Source organism: Oncorhynchus keta, chromosome 21 (genome assembly GCF_023373465.1).
Source record: "Oncorhynchus keta strain PuntledgeMale-10-30-2019 chromosome 21, Oket_V2, whole genome shotgun sequence".
Classification (NCBI taxonomy): Eukaryota; Metazoa; Chordata; class Actinopteri; order Salmoniformes; family Salmonidae; genus Oncorhynchus; species Oncorhynchus keta.
The window spans coordinates 9,268,707-9,290,262 of NC_068441.1; the positions used below are offsets into that span (position 1 = coordinate 9,268,707).

General features: G+C 41.3%; 1 protein-coding gene across 2 annotated transcripts in view; it reads left to right on the top strand.

The window, feature by feature from the left end:
* Positions 1–2,637: 2,637 nt before the first annotated feature.
* Positions 2,638–21,556, top strand: part of LOC118400074 (RING1 and YY1-binding protein B-like) — a 43,894-nt gene continuing 24,975 nt past the window's right edge. The window contains exons 1-2 of one of the 2 annotated variants that reach the window (XM_035796484.2): positions 2,638–3,002; positions 3,787–3,912. In XM_035796484.2, the coding sequence (XP_035652377.1) occupies positions 2,977–3,002; positions 3,787–3,912 (152 nt within the window). In that variant the 5' untranslated portion in view covers positions 2,638–2,976. Of the gene's footprint in view, positions 3,003–3,786; positions 3,913–7,728; positions 7,769–21,556 lie in introns of those variants that run through there. The other variant, XM_035796485.2, reaches the window with a different exon arrangement.

Genomic DNA, 21,556 nt, shown 5'->3' on the forward strand with positions numbered 1-21,556 from the left:
ATCATGGGAAAATCAAAAGAAATCAGCCAAGACCTCAGAAAAATAATTGTAGACCTCCACAAGTCTGGTTCATCCTTGGGAACAATTTCCAAACGCCTGAAGGTACCACGTTCATCTGTACAAACAATAGTATGCAAGTGGGACCATGGGACCACGCATCCGTCATACCGCTCAGGAAAGAGACGTGTTCTTTGGTGCGAAAAGTGCAAATCAATCCCAGAACAACAGCAAAGGACCTTGTGACTATGCTGGAAGAAACAGGCACAAAAGTATCTATATCCACAGTAAATCAAGTCCTATATCAACATAACCTGAAAGGCCGCTCAGAAAGGAAGAAGCCACTGCTCCAAAACTGCCACAAAAATAGCCAGACTACGGTTTGCAACTGCACATGGGGACAAAGATCGTACTTTTTAAATGTCCTCTGGTCTGATGTAACAAAAATAGAACTGTTTGCCCATAATGACCATCATTATGTTTGGAGGAAAAAGGGGGATGCTTGCAAGCCGAAGAACACCATCCCAACCGTAAAGCACGGGGATGGCAGCATCATGTTGTGGGGGTGCTTTGCTGCAGGAGTGACTGATGCACTTCACAAAATAGATGGCATCATGAGGGAGGAAAATTATGAGGATATATTGAAGCAACATCTCAAGACATCAGCCAGGAAGTTAAAGCTTGGTCGCAAATGGGTCTTCCAAATGGACAATGACCCCAAGCATACTTCCAAAGTTGTGGCAAAATGTCTTAAGGACAACAAAGTCAAGGTATTGGAGTGGCCATCACAATGCTCTGACCTCAATCCTATAGAAAATGTGTGGGCAGAACTGAAAAAGCATGTGCGAGCAAGGAGGCCTACAAACCTGACTCAGTTACACCTGCTCTGTGAGGAGGAATGGGCCAAAATTCACCCAACTTATTGTGGGAAGCTTGTGGAATGCTACCCGAAACATTTGACCCAAGTTAAACAATTTAAAGGCAATGCTACCAAATACTAATTGAGTGTATGTAAACTTCTGACCCACTGGGAATGTGATGAAATAAATAAAAGCTGAAATAAATCATTCTCTCTACTATTATTCTGACATTTCACATTCTTAAAATAAAGTGGTGATCCTCACTGACCTAAGAAAGGGAATTTCTACTAGGATTAAATGTCAGGAATTGTGAAAAACTGAGTTTAAATGTATTTGGCTAAGGTGTATGTAAACTTCAGGCTTCAACTGTATGTAATTGAGCCAACTGTAATCCCTACGTATAATCTCTCATCATACTACACTCAGAGTTAAACACATTTTACTGATCATACCAGAACTTCAGCACCATGTGTATTTTTCCAAAGAGATTCAGTCAGAGGAAATGTATGTCAGAGCTACCGTGCACTTTTGGTTGTTGACAGCTTGGCAACATGCCAATCACAGATTATTTTTCTGAGCAATAACAAGATTCAGTAAAGGAAGGAACTCTGATGTGGGTAGAGCTGTTTCAGTCACACTCTTGAATTGCCGAATGCATGGTATCATTTCTCGTCTCTGTCCCCTCCCCCAATTCTCTTTTCACTTGTTGCTTTTCTTATAATGTCTCCCTTATTACTGTAACATAAAAAAATGCCCAATTTTCCCTTGAATTAATTACAGAATGAGCCAGGCAATGCGTAATGGTGTTATGATTGAATTCAGTTTATTCATATCATGATGTGCAGATGAGCCTCTAGAGCAGCATGCTATGAGCTAAGCAGATATCTAGAACCTAAAATGGTTATTCGTCTGTCCCCATATAGGACAACCTTTGAAGAACCCTTTTTGGTTCCAGGTAGAACCCTTTTTGAACCCTTTTTTCTAAGAGTGTATAATCACTGGGTAGAGGGCAGAGCCGGTGTGATAAGAATGACAGTGACACAGCAGAAGGGATCGTATCTTCTCCTCTCCACTTGGTGGATAGAAGAAGGGAGAGATTCACAATAATATATGCTATTTAGCAGACACTTTTATCCAAAGCGATTTAGTCATTCGTGCATACATATAGGACCAGGAGCCATGGCAAGTGGCTAATGAGGCTATATGATTCATTCTTCATCTCCTCCACAGAGAGTCTTGTCCTGTGCAGGAGGGAGGGAGGCCTTCATGGGGGTCCTCCAGGATGTCTGGAATTTTGGAAATGATGAGTAAGGTGAACATTTGTAATCTAAATACAAATGATCATTCAAGGTGAATGTTTAGTGTCTGAGGTAAATCCTTTCTTCCACGTCTTATTTGAAACATAAGGCAATCCCCATTTCCTTTAGTCCTTTCAAATGTTAGGCAGTGTGGGCACACTACAACCACAGAAGATGAAACAACTGAAACATGTCCGTCTTAATGCAAAGACAGTAGGCTAATCTCACGGACAGGTATGATAGGGACAAAAGCCCTACAGGCTACATTGACTGGACTGCTCTGATAGCACTCAACATACATTTTTGCATTTGGTTTATTAGTAGTCCTAGACATTTTGACTCTTACACCTGTCACGATTGAAAAGGGATGATGGGAAATAACTTTCTATGCACCTGTGTCCCAAGATGAACTCCACCAGCTACATCTTCAATGTGTGTAGGGATAAAATGCAATGAATGACACCAGCTCGTGCTGTGGTACTGCACAGTATGACACTCACGAAACCTGTGAACATACATTGGGCTGGCACTCTTATTCCTAAATTTCGACTATAAACCGCATCATTTCATTTCGATACATAATATTTCGGGGAAATATATAGCGAGCTACCTATTTCTCTTATTTCCAACCAGACTTTTAAACCGAGGCATGCGGTGATTGGGCGTCTTGGAGTCACGCGGTGTGCAGTCGCCCTGCCGCTGAATGCGAGCTTAACTGCCAGCTTTAGCAGCGGTTCTATCTGGATCCTCCGCGCAGAACCTACAACAATTACTGATTATTACTGAAGACCTTTTCTTCTTTTGGAAGACAGTTCTTCACCATGGGCGACAAGAAAAGCCCTACCAGGTATTTAACCGTATACCCCAGTCGGTTTTGTGTCGATTTAGACTTGTTTTGCGATAATTCCATGTCGTTTGCGGTTGATATTCGGATGATTTCTCAAGGAGTGTTTCTCCCTTTTTTCAGTTTGTATGCCAGAGCTAGAATAGTGCACAGGCACTATGGCGGCTTCTCGCTCCCGACTCTCTACCAGTCACTCTCAGACAAAGGGAATTTTTCTTTGGATATGCCTGCCATTCTAGAAAATGATATTCAATGTCAACAGAAGTCGTTCGAAGATCAATGTCGAATGGACATTATTTGACATTCGTTTTGCTAGTTAACATGCTTAGCCCCGAACAGACATTAGGCTAAGCCGCGATACAATCGAATGTTGTAACGTTAGCTAGCTAGCTAACCGAAATTCGAGCTAGGTCGCTTGATTCTAGGGTTAGTGCTATCCAGAATCATTGGGTCATCCCTATCCAAATCTTAACTCCTACCCCAACCATAACAACCCTTACCATAACAATTTTAAACGTGAACTTCAATGGGATAGGGACGTCCCAAGGATCCAAGATAGCAAGGACCTTGATTTGAGCTAGTGACTGATCTAATCGAGAAACTCGCGCTGCGTAGAATATTCGGGATTCGAATGGATAACCTGACAGCGATTTGTTTCTTCTGTATTGGTTTAAGTTAGCCGATTTTTAATTTAGGGGTATTGCATGTCGTCAGCACCAACAACAGTCATTATCAAATTAATTATATCTAATAAACTAACTTGACTTTACATTTTTATATTTCTAAGGCCAAAAAGACAAGCTAAACCAAGTGCTGACGACGGATATTGGGACTGTAGCGTCTGCACCTTCAAGAACAGTGCAGAGGCTTTCAAATGCAGCATATGCGATGTGAGGAAGGGCACATCCACAAGGTATGTCTGAACGGGTGTTGTTTTACTCTTGCAGTAAAACATCGCAATTGATTGAAATCAACATTAATCGTGTTCCAATTTCCGTAGTAATACTTTGATTTATTGATTGACGTAGGCATGTTGCATTGTGTGGCCATGCATTTCATTATTGTATGGATAGTGAGTGAATTGAGTCGTCTAGGTGTGCTGTTGGTAGCCAGAGAGGGGGATGGGGTGGGAGTGAGGGACCTTACTTCTTCATAATAGCTGTATGGAGCTGCTAGAATAAAGCATCTCCCAAGTGAATCTCTGAATTTGACATTAGTATCACCAGATTGAAACAAGACATCTGTAGCTTGAAACATCTGTTAGAATATATCACTTAGGCTACCTGTAGGATTAAACATCAGTAGTTGGCATAGCTGTGGGAAGTAGCTAGGTGTGCTGAGGTGCTGCAGCACCCCCTGAAAGAAAGAAAAAACATATATACAAATAAATGGGATTATTCCCTCTCAACCACCAAATTAGTGCACTAGGCCTTTATTACTCCTGTATGAGTGGAGCATAAATACTTCTCAGCAGAGTGGGAGAAATGACCCCCCCACATTAGAAACCTATTTCTGGGCTGTCACTGCAATGGGAAACTAAGATGACATCATCACGATATGCATTCTGAATTTTTTTACGTGATTCCCTTTAAATTTCATGTTTATCACTCCAGCCTGAGTTCTTGGTACTGCTGATCAGTTGTCAGTGTGAGTTTACAGGCACTTATCATCAGCTGCCTAATGAAATCTAGAGATAGATGAGTCATTTGTGAGCCTGCAGAAGAGTCCCTCCATGCTCTAACCTTTCCAGCTGTGGTTTTAGAATGAGTGTTCTGCTGACACCTTTGGTCTGCCACTGGGAAAACACTGACCGTTTTACTGCTATTCGAAATGTGTGTTGTGTACTGGGCAATTCCACATTAACGGAGTTATGCTTTGACTCAGGTTTTTTGTTTTAAAATGTATGCCAAGCAAAAAACATTGATTTCAAAGTTTAAACCATACAACTCTAAGCACAAGACCTACTTGATCAAGTTACACAGAGAATGTCATAACACATTTACTGGAAGAACTGTGTAGATGCAAAGTTTGGTAACAGAATTATGGTAGAATCTCACTCAGATTTTATGATGTGATACCTTGAGTTTGAAAAAATATTTTGGTTATTAACTATAGGAGGTGAATTTACATCTGGTAACGAAATGACGGCAACGGAATTACATCATAGGTCCCTTATCTGTACTATACAGAAATGCATTATAATGAATATCATTCTCTTCATGGTGATGTATCCTGAATAGGTACAAATATGTAATATCCTTCTTTTGCGTATTTGGGTATTATTCTACACACTGGCTATTGTTGTAATGAGCTCTGCTCCCAAGGCACAGGAGGCTGCTGAGGTGAGAACCGCACATAATAATGGCCGGAACAGAGCCAATAGAATGGCATCAAACACCTGGAAGCCATGTATTTGATACCATTCCGCTCCAGTCATTGTTTTCCCCAATTAAGGTGCCACCAACCTCCTGTGTCACAAAAACCACATTTGGTTGGTCCGTACCAGACCAAATCGGAACCAATCATGGGCGTCCATGTTTCACAATTTTGGACATCACAGTGCGTAGAATGTATGCACACATGACTGTAAGTCGCTTTGGATAAAAGCGTCTGCTAAATGGCATATATATATATATATATACAGTGCAGCAAAGTAGATAGCCTATGTAGAATATTGTACATTATACTGTTCTCTACTGTGCTGTCCAAACTTGTGAAACATCTACGTCTGATTGGTTCAGATTTGGTCCGGCCCGGGCAAGTTAACAGATACTGGTACGTCACCGTGGGGGTTAGTTAGCATGCTTTATGTTAATGAGGGGATGTCATGCCAAGTATGTCCAAGCCCCTTACCATGGAGCTTTTGGCAACAGCCCAATTGCCTCTATTTGGTAAATGGAATCGCATGACATCATTGAAGTGGGTTGTCACATTCCCATTTGATCTGAATTGTTAACCTTTGATGCAGTTGTTTGCTTGTTGAAAGCCTGGCTCTTATTGTAATGAGTACTAATGAGGCATATTTTCTCTCTGTTTGATGCAGTATGCTCTCAGCCAAATCATTCACACTTTAACAGTGTATGTTTTTGGTAGGGGTGGGCGATATGAACTAAAGTTTATTTCACAATATTTTCCACTTTCTGGACGATAACGATAGATCACAATATACTGTACTTTAATAAAACAAACATTTTATGAGCCCTTCAAAGTTAATACATGAGAATATTGCTTTTTAACCCTATAGAAACAGAAAGCATTGCACTTTATTATTTTTTTTACTTCTATGGTAAACCTGTGCAAACACGAAACATATGCAAAGGTATGAGTTAAATATATATGCAGTACAATAAAAAAATATATATATTTAAAGTATTCAGGATGTAAAGAAAATTAACTTATTTTTTAAGCTTTTTCCTGCCAAATATAAGAAGTGCAGTCTGTTTTTTCAGCATAATACTGGACATTATGAATTCAAGTTGTAAACCTTTTCAAACTAACTTCTTCAAGCATTCACCAGACAGTCTGTTTCTCAGTTCAACATGTAACAATTCACTGCCTCCCTCTTCACAAGTTCTGTGCCCAGAACATCAGCCTATTGACAGTTTTTGGATTCAAAGTTGCCTTGTGGCATGTGACCATATGAAGACAGCCATGCAATCTTCATAGACAAACATTGGCAGTAGATTGGCCTTACTGAAGAGCTCAGTGACTTTCAACGTGGCACCGTCATAGGATGCCACATGTCCAACAAGCCAGTTCGTCAAATTTCTTCGCTACTAGAGATGCCCGTGTCAACTGTAATTGCTGTTATTGCTGTAAGTGGAAACGTTTAGGAGCAACAACAGCTCAGCTGCAAAGTGGTAGGCCACAAGCTCACAGAACGGGACCAGTGAGTGCTGAAGTGCGTAGTGCGTAAAAATCGCCTGTACTCGGTTGAAACACTCCGTTCCAAACTGCCTCTGGAAGCAACGTCAGCACAAGAACTGTTCTTAGGGAGCTTCATGAAATGGGTTTCCATGGCCGAGCAGCCGCGCACAAGCCTAAGATCACCATGCGCAAGACCAAGCGTCGGCTGGAGTGGTGTGTAAAGCTCGCCACCTTTGGACTCTGGAGCGGTGGAAGCGTTCTCTGGAGTGATTAATCTCACTTCACTGTCTGGTGTATGAATCTGGGTTTGTTGGATATCAGGAGAACACTACCTGACCCAATGCATTGTGCCAACTGTAAAGTTTGGTGGAGGAGGAATAATGATCTTGGGCTGTTTTTCATGGTTTGGCTAGGCACCTTAGTTCCAGTGAAGGGAAATCTTAACGCAACAGCATACAATTACATTCTAGACAATTCTGTGTTTCCAACTTTGTGGCAACAGTTTTGTTTCAGCATGACAATGCTCGCTGTGCACAAAGCGAGGTCCATATATATAAAGAAATGGTTTGTTGAGATCGGTGTGGAAGAACCTGACTGGCCTGCACAGGGCCTTGACCTCAACCCCATCAAACACTTTTGGTATGAATTGGACCGTCAACTGCGAACCAGGCCTAATCTAAGTATGTGGCTGAATTAATAAGGTGACGGGGCATCATATTGTTTTAGCTTTCTGCCATGTTGGAGAAGTCAAAGCCTTTTGCATGAGTTATCTGTACAGCTGCCATTGCTATGTTGATTTCCTTCATTTTTTTCTCCTCTCTGTTCTCGGCCCACCTGCTCCGCCCCCCTCTTCTCCAAGCAGAGCAGACTCCACACAGACACAGTGTGTTGACACAGATGGGGTTAGTTATAAAATCTTTGGTGTAGAAGACTTTCTTCAACTTTCTCTCGTTCACATTCGCTTGTAAATGTCTAAACTCACCAAAAATGACATTCGGTATCTCCTACCTATATATGTAAAACTTTGTGAGCTGGATTGCCTGTCTTTGCAATTTATCACATTTAGCTAGCAGGCTCCATGGAAATTTGCTATTACTTGTGCTAATTTTGTTAGCATTCTGGTAATAGACCCCCAATTGGGTTTTGGGCATTTTTATTTTGACTGTCACATTATTACCAGTTTAGTACACATGGGGTGAGAGAATGATGGATGGTATGATGATATGAAAACCAGGATACCACTCAACCCTACTCCTGACCAGGCCCTAATCTCTGTGATTTGAAAGAAGAAGCAAGTGAGGCAGATGAGCTGGCATCCAGACGAGACTACTTTGATGAGACTACTATACCCTACGTTCTATTGCCAAACGTACAGCCACTAGAGAACAAACTGGACGAGCTCTGTTCGATAGTATTCTATCAATGGGACCTAAAGAAATGTAATATTCTATGTTTATCAAAGTCGTGGCTGAACAAGGACATGGCTAACAAATTTAGCTGTTTTTTCATTGCATCGTCAAGACCGCTCGGCAGCCTCGGGTAAGACGAAGAGAGGAGGGGTGTGTATCTTTAACAGCTGATGCATGATCTTTGTTAAAGGGTAGGTAGCATAAACATAGCATATGTATTTGCATTAGTATACACCTCAAGTCTTAATGCAAAGTCGCACCTCACGTTTCTATTGTTTGAGTTATTACATAAAACTGATCAGAATGCCGAAGTAATGTCGGAAAATATTATTCCGTAAGGTGATGTTATATGGAGGACCCGGCAAGCCGGCCTGTCTTCTATAATGTAAACTCCAACAGAAATAACTTAAAATTAAACAATCGTTTGTGGTCATGAATACTGGTTTCAGTGTAATTGTCAGGCAACTTACAAGCAATTACTAAATTAATTTATTGTTACAAACCAACTTGCAAGGTTGATAGCCAACTAGCCTGCTAATGTTAGCCCTACTTGCCTGCTAATGTTATGTTAGCACTACACGAGTCAGCCAGTTGCTATCAACACCTAGCTTACAGCTACATTAAAGTAAACCAAAGTTTTGGAAATGCATAATTATTTTTGGATCTGAGTTGGCTACCAAAGCCAGGAGGAGGTGGGTGCTTCACTGGCTGATGGAGAGTCTCAGGGAAATCCCAAATGGATAGATTCCAGATATCCGTCAGCTATCGTGCTAGCACTAAGCCAAGCTGGAAAAGTTACACAACTCCTATAGCATACTAAACAGGGAATATGCTGAAAAGTTGACAAAACAAAAAGGAGAACAGACGAGGTACTACAAAATTTGATTTTCTATATCGATTTGAGTCCACAGGAAGAAGGCACCAGGGCCTGCCATGCTAACGGGTTCCAAATAGATAACACAGCCACAAAGTCTGTGAAGATCATGCTTCATGACCGCACGTGCCCAACAACTTCTTGTTTACATCACACTTCCTGCGTTTGGTGGATTGTAGCTCACCGCTACCAACACTTGGTTTGAAATGTAATTACATGCTGTCATCGCTAGTGGCTAACGTTGGCCTGCTTGAGCTAGCTGCTCAGTAGCACAAAGCAGATCCTCCACTTGATGTTGAGAAATAGTGCATTGTGGGTAGTTTAGAAGATATCCAGAAATAAGTTAATAAATATTGAATATGTAACAACTTTTTGCACATATAGGTGACCAGATCATGACTACATCTAAGTTACTAAGTCTTTGACTACCCTGTGTTGCGTGTTTTCTACCCTTTAAGGAAGTATGACGTTTTTGCTTGCCTGATTTAGAATACCTTATGACAAGCTGCAGACAAAACTATTTACCTATTTAGCTATATTTTTTTGTAGCTGTATATTTACCGCCACAGACCAATGCTGGCACTGAGACCACACTCGACGAGCTGTGTAGGGCCATAAGCAAACAAGTAAATGTACATCCAGAACCGGCACTTCTCATGTCCGGTGATGTTATTGCAGGGAAACTGATCCGTTTCACAACATTTTAACATTTGCATAATTTAGCAGACGCTCTTATCCGGAGCGACTTACAGTAGTGAGTGCATACATTTTCATACTTTTCTCGTACTGGTCCCCTGTGGGAATTGAACCCACAACCCTGGCGTTGCAAGCGCCATGCTCTACCAACTGAGGGATCAGCGTGAAAGGCTCGCCCTCCCTTTGGCAAATCTGACCATAACTCTATCCTCCTGATTCTTGCTTACAAGCAAACATTAAATGCCTTTTATGCTTGCTTTGCAGCAAGCAACACTGGATCATGCATGAGATCACCAGCTGTTGCAGATGACTGTGATCTCGCTCTCCCTAGTCAAGGTTAACATTCACAAGGTCGTGGGGACAGACTGATTACCAGGATGCGTGCTCAGAGAATGCGCTGACCAGCTGCCAAGTGTCTTCAGACATTTTCAACCTCTCCCTGACCCCGTCTGTCTCCCTGATACCTACATGTTTCAAGCAGACCACCATAGTCCCTGTGCCCAAGAATGCCCAGATAACCTGTCTAAATCACTACCACCCCTTATCACTCAGATCTGTAGCCATGAAGTCGTTTGAAAGGTTGATCATGGCTCACGTCAACACCATCATCTCAGACACCTTGGACCCACTCCTTTTTGCATACTGCCTCAACAGATACTCGGATGACACAATCTCTATTGCACTCCACACTTCCCTCTCCCATCTGGACAAGAGAAAAACCTATGTGAGAATACTGTTCATTGACTACAGCTCAGCGTTCAACACCTTGGTGCCCTCCAAACTCATCACTATGCTCAGGACCCTGAACCCCTTCCTCTGAAACTGGATCTTGGACTTCCCGACGGGCTGTCCCCCAGGACAACATCTGCTACGCTTTATCTTACACAGTTACATACAACTCCATTCAGAATATAAAGTAGCAGCTGACATTTTAATTCCATCTTCCTCAATTTATTAGATAGATGTATATACAAAAGTAGGTGGACACTCCTTCATATTAGTGGATTTGGCTATTTCAGCCACACCCATTGCTGACAGGTGTATAAAATCGAGCACCCAGCCATGCAATCTCCATAGACAAACATTGGCAGTAGAATGATCTCACTGAAGAATTGAGTGACTTTCAACGTGGGACTATCATAGGATGCCACCTTTCTAACAAGTCAGTTCGTAACAATTCTGCCCTGCTAAATTAGCCCCGGTCACCGTAACTGCTGTTATTGTGAAGTGGAAATGTCTAGGAGCAACAACTGCTAAGCCGCGAAGTTGTAGGCCAACCAAGTTCACAGAACAGGACCGCCAAGTGCAGAAGCGCGTAGCACGACAAAATTCTCAGCCGCGACAAGCCTAAGATCACAATGTGCAATGCCAAGTGTCGGCTGAAGTGGTGTAAAGCTAGCCGCCATTGGAATCTGGAGCAATGGAAACGTGTTCCCTGGTGTGATGAATCACGCTTCACCATTTGGCAGTCCGGCGGACAAATCTGAGTTCGACCAATGCCAGGAGAACTCTAACTGCCCCAATGCATAGTGCCAACTGTAAAGTATGGAGGATCAGAATGCTACAGCATACAATTACATTCTAGACTATTCTGTACTTTCAACATTGGTAACAGTTTGCGGAGTGCCCATTCCTGTTTCAGCATCCCCCCCCACCACCACCACAAAGCAAGGTCCATACAGAAATAGGTTGTCGAGGTAGGTGTGGAAGAACTTGACTGGCCTGCACAGAGCCCTGACCTCAACTCCATCAAATGGTATGAATAGGAACACCAGCTGCGAGCCAGGCCTAATTGCCAAATATCAGTGCCCGACCTCACTAATGCTCTTGTAGCTGAATGGAAGCAATGTTCCAACATCTAGTGGAAAGCCTTCCTAGAAGAGTGGAGACTGTTATAGTGACAAAGGGGGACCAACTTCATATTAATGCCCATGATTTTGGAATGAGATGTTTGACGAGCAGGTTTCCACATACTTTTGGTCATGTAGTGTTTCTCCTAACTTTTGCCCCACGTGGAGGATCTTTGACTAGCCTAACGTTGCTTTGATGATTTGTGATTGACCAACAACAAGCTACACGCGGCATTCTCGTGAAAAGCACAGAGCAGCAGCATGAATTATACAAATGCATGCATGGGGAGGCCCAACTCTCACACAATGCCCAAGTAGGCTAAATCTGTGCACTGCCACTGCACTCACTTTGGTTCTCCAACAAGAAAGCACTGTGTGTGTTGTGACCTGACCTCCTGAGTTCTGCTGTTAATAGTTGGAGTACGTTTTTTTGAAGCATTCTTGTGCCTCTTCTGGTATATCTTTGCGTTAGCAGCATACGCCTGACAGCAGTGATCAGCTATCGTATTCGAAAGTAGCCAGCACATGAAACCAATCAGTGCTAGATTGTGACATCTTGCTGCTGGATCAGTACAGTTTTCCTGATGGCTGTGCTGTGTGTTGGTATGCTGCACCTTGAGCTGCTCCAGGTCCTGGCGGGGCCTTTTTGACTTGATTAATGGTTGGGATCAGGTGCTAATGCTCTTTGGTTGTTGTGACGCCTCAGGCTGTGGTTTTGGGGGACGTGACGTTCCTTGTTGATTGTTGCTTGCCACTTTGTTCCAGACATGTTTGTTCATAGGTAGGATTTTTGGCTCACTGCTGTGCGTCGCGCTGGTGATTCTCATATTCCAAACCAAATTATTAGAATTGCGTTAACTCAGCTACTGTTTGGTATGCAGATTGTAACCTGTTGACGCTTAGCATCGACATTTTGATGTCCAGATTAGAGGTCGACCGATTAATCGGAATGGCCGATTAGTTAGGTCCGATTTCACGTTTTCATAACAATCGGAAAGTCTGTTAAGAACACATTCTTATTTTCAATGACGGCCTAGGAATGGTGGGTTAACTGCCCCGTTCAGGGGCAGAAAGACAGATTTTCACCTTATCAGCTCGGGGGATCCAATCTTGCAACCTTACAGTTAACTAGTCAACACAATAACGACCTGCCTCTCTCTCGTTGCAATCAACAAGGAGACTGACAGCCTGTTACACAAATGCAGTAAGCCAAAGTAAGTTGCTAGCTAGCATTAAACTTATCTTATAAAAAACAATCAATCATAATCACTAGTTAACTACACATGGTTGATATTACTAGATATTATCTAGAGTGTCCTGTGTTGCATATAATCTGACTGAGCATACAAGTATCTAAGTATCTGACTGAGCGGTGGTAGGCAGAAGCAGGTGTGTAGTATATACTATAGTCAGAGGTTAATGAAATACAAATGGTATAGAGGGAAATAGTCCTATAATAACTACAACTACAACCTAAAATTTCTTACCTGGAAATATTGAAGACTTATGTTAAAAGGAACCACCAGCTTTCATATGTTCTCATGTTCTGAGCAAGGAACTGAAACGTTAGCTTTCTTACATAGCACATATTGCACTTTTACGTTCTTTTCCAACACTTTGTTTTTGCATTATTTAAACCAAATTGAACATGTTTCATTATCTACTTGAGGCTAAATTTATTTTATTGATGTATAATATTAAGTTAAAATAAGTGTTAATTCAGTATTGTTGTAATTGTCATTATTACAAATATTTTTATATATAAATTAAATCGGCCGATTAATCGGCATCGGCTTTTTTGGTCCTCCAATAATCAGTATCGGCATTGAAAAATCATAATCGGTCGACTAGTCCAGATGTTTGAGTGTTTGTCAGTTTAGTGTGATGGTGTTAAACTGAGGTTTGCAGTAGGACTGACTGAACTAGCACACTCACAAATGTTCTGCTCTGCAAGAATATGCTTCACCTAAGTGGAGGGAATTTGAGGCATGTATTGCTCTATTTTAGTGTAGCCTCACAATGGACAAGGACTTCAATGGTAATTGAATAATAAGTCTTTGGCCTACTTGAATATTTATATCCTCTTTTGACCGCTTTGATCCGGTCACACTAAAAGCAATAATAGCCTACAGTGTGCGTGCGTGTCTGTTAAAATTATAGAATAGTCATTTAGGGCTATATGGCCAAAATCTCATGTCCCGATAGGTCCCGATTTCATATCACGATATAGCACATTTTCTGTAAATTCAATGAATAAATAGTTTATATAAAATGACCTCATGTAAAGGCCTATTTCTTATTACATGTTGAATTATACTCAACAAATAAAAGGTTCTTACTCTTGATTATTTCTATCGATCACACAATGTATATCGTCATATCGCCCAGCCATAGTCATTATAATCTGTGGATTTTACCGCTGTCACATTAACACGAATTGTCAAGACTAATGGAATTACTTAAGAAGGACATGCTTACACACTCCATCTGTATTTGTAAAGGCTTATGCTTATCAGCATCTGCATTAATCCTTAAGCATTAGCAGGTAGGCCCTAATCTTAATGTGTTAATTGGCGGATTTCAGAGTATTTAATTACTTCATGAGATTTGAGAGAATGTGAGTGATTTTGAATGGCCCATTTGGCAGTCTGACAAATGGCGAAACGTTGATAGAACGAGCTGTTGACTTGAACTTGTCCTCAGAGGGTGGAGTGAGGGAGCGAGCAAGTGAGAGAACGAGACTGAGAGACGTGTAGAGTGACAATGGGGAGGCAAAGTAGCCGTAAGAAGAACCGAGAGCAGAGGGTACGGGGGGGATTCGGAGGGACAAGGGGATCCCCTTGTCAGTGTGGGCTGGAGTGGCTGGGCCCGGTCGTGCTGTGACGGGGACGGGGGGGCTGCTGGGCGTGATGGACTGTGGAGGGGGGATGTGTTCACTCAGCCAAGAGTCTCCTGGGGATGACAGAATGGAGCACATAATTACCCAGGGAGCTAAGGGAAGGTAAGAGCTGGGCTGGCCCTCACACACGCCTCTTTCCACCATGGCCATCCCTCTGGATCACAACTCCATCCGTGTCTGTCACAACACGAGACAGGGAAAGAAACAGCTCAGCGGTAGTGTCATCTGGGGAAGAATATATATATATATATAACTAGGCAAGTTAAAAATTGTATTTTTATTCAGGTAAGATTGTGACATGATTGTCTTTTGTGTATAGAATATTTTGTAATTGGGAGATTGACTGTGGTATTTCCATCAAAGCAAATTTGTGATGTCATCAATGTTACCTGTAATTTTTTGGGGCACTGAGCAGTGTAGGTCTTGTGAGCGGAAACTTGAATGTTGTGAGAATTTTGCCGTGAGGCTGTACCCTTACAGTTTTAGACAGTAGCCAATAGGTGATTGTGGCTATTTGAGCATAATGTAGGTCTACCAACAAAACCAATGGAGCAAATCACACACAATTTTTAACTTTGAAATAGCTTTTGATTTCTATGATATAGCCCACAGTAGCCTATATGTGGTGTTCAATGCAGGCCTACTTTGTATACTTAAAAAAAAATGTTTCATTATGAAGGGCTTGACATTAATGATAAAAAAAAAAAACTTGTCTAATACCATGGGCCAAATGGGTGACTGTAAATTGCTTTGTACCTTGTTGTATGATGCAAGAAATCGCTTTACAAAATACAATAAATTATTATTACCATATAGTGAATTAGACAATGTAGGCTTCCCCACTGCCTATTGGCTTATTTGCATATTCAATCCTGTCTTAAAAATACAACACTGCCTCTTTAATTAAGGCATAAGCTTTTTACCTGACTGGCTTTTCAAAGACCACTTGAAATGTAGCCTACATGTTTTGTGCTCTTGTTGGAAGCAGTAGCTTCCCATTACTGACCTATACTTACTTACCTATAACTGGGCTAATAACTCTTTAACTATCAAATAATAACAAATGTTCACGTGTGGCTCTGATCTGAAGAACGCGTTCATTCACTCGCTGGTGATTGAAAGACCCCTAGAGTGCTACAGTGGTTCCTCCTTTAAAAGTTGCAAGCTTTGCACTGCGGGACTTGGAGGTACCCAGCGTCACGGCTTCAATTCTCCAGACCACCACAAGGGGGAGTTGGCGCACTCGTTATGCATTTAGGTCCCAAGGTTTTTATTATATGACCAATCATATCGAGTGGTTCCAATGATGAATTCTGTCGCGAGCCAGACTTGCCTTGTGGCGTTCTTCAACAAAGATTGCTGACAAAACATTACGGTGGAACCAGATGTAAGTTATTATAATGTCAAGCAAAACATGTACAATTGAGAGGAATATGCTAGTTAATGTAGAGAAACGTTTGTGCATATTTTTTTGGGTCATAAAGCTAATTCACAAATTGCTATTTAGCAAGTTATTTGACTAGCTAACATTAGCCAGCTTGCTAGTGTTAGGATAATTAATTTGTAATTTGTGTTTAATGTTTTAGGGACTCCTGAGAACCAGCAAACCAGGCTGTCGTCTTGTGAAACAGTGGCTGTAAAGAATCTAGCTAGCTAAAGCATTTACTGCAAATTGAATGTACAATTGTATAAGCTTGCCCCGCAATGCAGCTGAAGTAACACAGCTAGCTAACAATTGACTTGCTTATTGTGTAGTGAAGGATAAAAATAACTGTATGCCTATGGATGTGTGGCTAGCTACAGTATGTAGCCAATCTGTGTATGGACCCTAAAACATTAGTTCTGAACTAATATTCATACCAATCAATGAACCACAGCTATTATAGTTGTTGTATCAATTTCAAGTCTGAATGGCATTAATGAAGCCTATGTTTGAAGTACAGATTGAACTTGTATTTATAAATATTAAAATGATCATAAATGCTTTATAATGATGCAATTATAACACCTGGATAATTAACTTCTTTCAGTAAAACAGCTGATATAACCTAGAGGATTTTGGGAGAAGGGGCAGAGGGATGAAGTGAAGAGAGGTCTCACCTGGTGTCCACACTAAGTGGCTACAGAGTACTTTATGCTGAAAAACAGACACATGATGGCAAACAATAAAGATAATGTCAATAGAAGATACTGTATGTGACGCAGACACCTATCAGAGTGTACCTGAAACAATTAAATATAGAGGGCTATGTGTCTCACCACTTGGTTATTGCAAGGCTAACCCCCAGGAAAATCATGCAATAGATAGTCTGGTGAAAATGACTGTTTATGTGGTGTAAATCTGAAAATTAGCAGCTGACATCTTAAGGTCATTTTTAAAATCCATGTGAGACAGGTTCCATGTACAACAAGATGGGCAGAGATGGAGAAAAATAACAGTTTAACTACCTCTGGTTATGGACACTTGCCAGCCAAGCCTCCACGGCCTGTTCCTTGGACAGTGAACATCTGGCAATAGCTACATTTTCGACCCCTTGGTCAGCTCGTTCTCTGAAAGTAAAGAAAACGGCTTGTTTTTTTTATAGATATGTAAACAATAACTTGAGATGACCGTTCAATCTAAAGCAGCAGATGCCATTTTTAGGATCCATCAATACCATTGATGCCATCTTTGCAGGTGTCCGCTTTGACTGACTTTGTGTCGGAAAAAAGTTGCTTTCAGAACAATTATTTTTGATTGAAAATAAAAAAGGTTTTGCTCTCTACAAAAATACATTTACCTCCATAGCATATAACAATTTGCCTATGAATAACCACACCTTCATACAAACGTGCTACTATATGCAGAATTCTTGACGCACAACCGAAGATGCTACCATATCCTGCCATCACGCCCACAATATCCTGCCATCACGCCCACAAGCGAGCCACTCGGGAGCAGAATGATGACGCTATCTAACTACCCAACGTTTATTGACTTGATTATTCTCGTCATTCTTAGCTTAGCTAAATGGTATAGTCGTTGTGCTTTCTCAATGGATATTTGAGTGCTTTTGTAAATTTGCTCTGGCTATCTATAGGCTGGACAATAGAACGAGTAAAAATTCATCCGAGGCTGAAAAACGTCTTAAGAACTAAACTGGCTAAACTGGAACACTAGCGCGACCCCCTAGCAAATTAATTGAATTTAACGTTCGCAGAGCCTGCTTTGATAGTAGTGATGCTAAGAATTCTATAAAAAAGTTTAAAAAATTCAGACTTTCTGGTCTAGCGATCGATGACAAACGAGCTCGCTGCCCAGATTTACATAATTACAAAGAGGAGATTATCCTGATTTTAAAATAGTGCCAGTGTAACATTATAGCTCCAGTCCCTCTACTCGCTCAAACCAGGGACCCTCTGCACACACAAACAGCCACTCTCGAAGCATCGTTACCCATTGCTCCACAAAAGCCGCAGCCCTAGCAGAGCAAGGGGAACAACTACTTCAAGTTCTCAGAGCGAGTGACGTCACCGATTGAAACGCTATTAGCGCGCACCCCGCTAACTAGCTAGCAATTTCACACCGGTTACACCTGACATGAAAAAAAAAATATATATTACCTACAATAGCGAAGCAGTCATTGTGACGTTGAACAATAAGCTGGGAATAGAAAGTTCAGAAGGCGAGTTGGTGCCACGGTGCTCAAAATAACTAATAGGAGCTAGCAGGGTGAGAAACGCACTAAAATAAGGTCTGTTTTTTCGCGATTACTTCAAAATGACGGCAAGCAGCTGGGAAGGGGAAATATGGTCATATTATGGAACCGGGCTCCACGGCAGATGCAATGAACTCGTTTTTATCAGAAAAGAATGTTGTTAAATGTCAGCCTACTATCTACACAGATTTCAGAACACTCCTCTGAGTGTACCAGAGCGCAGAATAATTACTTTATGAGCACTCAACAGCCGTTGAATATGGCCGGTGTCAGGAAACGTCAGAAAAAAATGGTAATTAAATTGTTTCCAGCAGCACATTTAGTCACCAACACTCTGGTTAACACCAACTGCCTTTCCAGCTCTGCTAGGGTGAGTAAAATGTTCAAAGTGGTCTCATTTGTGTCTGGAAGAAGCTAGACAACGTAAGCTTGGGTGCTTGACTGCCGTTGTAAGGCCAGAATGCTCAAATCAATCCCACTCCTCACCCCAAATATCCTGTGTGCACTCAGAGTGCAAAATGGTCTGAATTCACAAACGGACAATTTTTCTATGAATGGAAACACCATAATATTAATCAAATTAATTAAGCCAAATTTCTTAATCAATCCCATATACTATGTCATTACAAAAAAGGTTTTAAATTCTCTGGTAATGCCAATGCGTAATACAACCAAGTGCTTCTAAAAGATGTCCTCTGGTGGTGAAACTAGCAATAACTTGCAGTAACAGAAGAAATGGCTGAGAATGAAATGACGTGCCACAGAATGTTGCAGCAGCATGCAGGGTGTGCCGCAGTATGATGCAACTTTTAAAGGAGGAACCACTGTACCCGCCAATAGAATTCTACTCTGTTGTGCTCTGCCTACAACAAAATCAGACTCAATCTTGCAAAGTTCATTTGGTTTTGTTTTGCATCGAAAAGGGGCTGATATAATGTTGATTCGATCACAGAAAAAAAACGTATCTATATTGTGCAAACTAATAGCGTGAAGTTCAATCTCTTGGGTCTTCTCTGTGCGGCAGTCCTAGAGGTGCGCTTAGAGTGAACATTGGAAGTCACCCAATTTATTGCAGTTCGTGTAGTGTTTGACTAGCATTATGCAGTGTCAGGATAGAAGGTTTCTCTGATTGTATTTAGGCAATGTTTTTGTTCACTTTTTGTATAGTTTACGGTGCATTCGGAAAGTATTCAGACCCCCTTTCCACTTTTTTTCCCTCATCAATCTACACACTATAATAACGATATTTTGCAAATATATTAAAATAAGTGTTAAGACCCTTTGCTATGAGACTTGAAATTGAGCATCTTGTTTCCATCCTTGATGTTTCTACAACTTGATTGGAGTCCACCGGTGGTAAATTCAATTGATTGGACATGATTTGGAACAGTACACACCTGTCTAATATAAGGGCCCACAGTTGATAATGCATGTCAGAGCAAAAAACAAGTAATGAGGTCTAAGGAATTGTCCGTAGAGCTCCGAGACAGGATTGTGTCGCGGCACAGATCTGGGGATAGCTAATAAAAAATGTATTTAGCATTGAAGGAACACTGTGACCTCCATCATTCTTAAATGGAAGAAGTTTGGTATCTCAAAGACTCTTCCTAGAGCTGGCTGCCCGGCCAAAATGAGCAATCGGGGGAGAAGAGCCTTGGTCAGGGAGGTGTCCAAGAACCCGATTGTCACTATGACAGCTCCAGAAGGACAACCATCTCTGCAGCACTCCACCAGTCAGACCTTTATGGTAGAGTGGCCAGACTGAAGTCACTCCTCATTAAAAAGCACATGACAGCCCGCTTGGAGTTTGCCAAAAGGCACCTAAAGGACTCTGACCATGAGAAACAAGATTCTCTGGTCTGATATATATATATATATATATATTTTTTTTTTAAAGTGTGTGTGTATATATATGTATATATATATATTTTTTTTAAAGTGTGTGTGTGTATATATTTTAAAAAATACTTTTTTAAAGTATATTATATTTTATATATATATATATATATATATATATATATACATTTTTAAAAAACCATTTTTTTTACAACTTTATTTAACGAGGCAAGTCAGTTCAGAACACATTCTTATTTTCAATGACGGCCTAGGAACGGTGGGTTAACTGCCTTGTTCAGGGGCAGAATGAAAGATTTTTACCTTGTCAGCTCAGGGATTCAATCTTGCAACCTTACGGTTAACTAGTCCAACGCGCTAACCACCTGCCTCACGAGGAGCCTGCCTGTTACGCGAATGCAGTAAGAGCCAAGGGAAGTTGCTAGCTAGCATTAAACTTATCTTATAAAAAACAATCAATCATAATCACTAGTTATAACTACACATGTTTTGATATTACTAGTTTATCCAGCGTGTCCTGTGTTGCATATAATCGATGTGGTGCGCATTCGTGAAAAAGGACTGTCGTTGCTCCAATGTGTACCTAACCATAAACAGGGAAGCCTTTCTTAAAATCAATACACAGGAGTATATATTTTTAAACCTGCATATTTGGCTAAAAGAAAGGTTAACAGGCAATATTAACTAGGTGAAATTGTCTCACTTCTCTTGTGTTCCTTGCACGCAGAGTCAGGGTATATGCAACAGTTTGGGCTGCCTGGCTCATTGTGAACTAATTTGCCAGAGTTTTACGTAATTATGACATGACAATGAAGGTTGTGCAATGTAACAGCAATATTTAGACTTATGGATGCCACCCGTTAGATAAAATACGGAACGGTTCCGTATTTCACTGAAAGAATACACGTTTTGTTTTCGAAATAATAGTTTCCGGATTTGACCATATTAATGACCCTGCTTGTATTTCTGGGTGTTATTATGTTATAATTAAGTCTATGATTTGATAGAGCAGTCTGACTGAGCGATGGTAGGCACCAGCAGACTCGTAAGTATTCATTCAAACAGCACTTTCGTGCGTTTTGCTAGCAGCTCTTTGCTGTGCTCCAAGCATTGCGCTGTTTATGACTTCAAGCCCATCAACTCCCGAGATTAGGCTGGTGTAACCGATGTGTAATGGCTAGCTAGTTAGTTAGTGTGGTGCGCCCTAAATGCGTTTCAAACGTCACTCGCTCTTAAGACTTGGAGTAGTTGTTCCCCTTGCTCTGCATGGGTAACGCTGCTTCGAGGGTGGCTGTTGTTGATGTGTTCCTGGTTCGAGCCCAGGTAGCTGCGATGAGAGGGATGGAAGCTACAGTGCCTTGCGAAAGTTTTCGGCCCCCTTGAACTTTGCGACCTTTTGCCACATTTCAG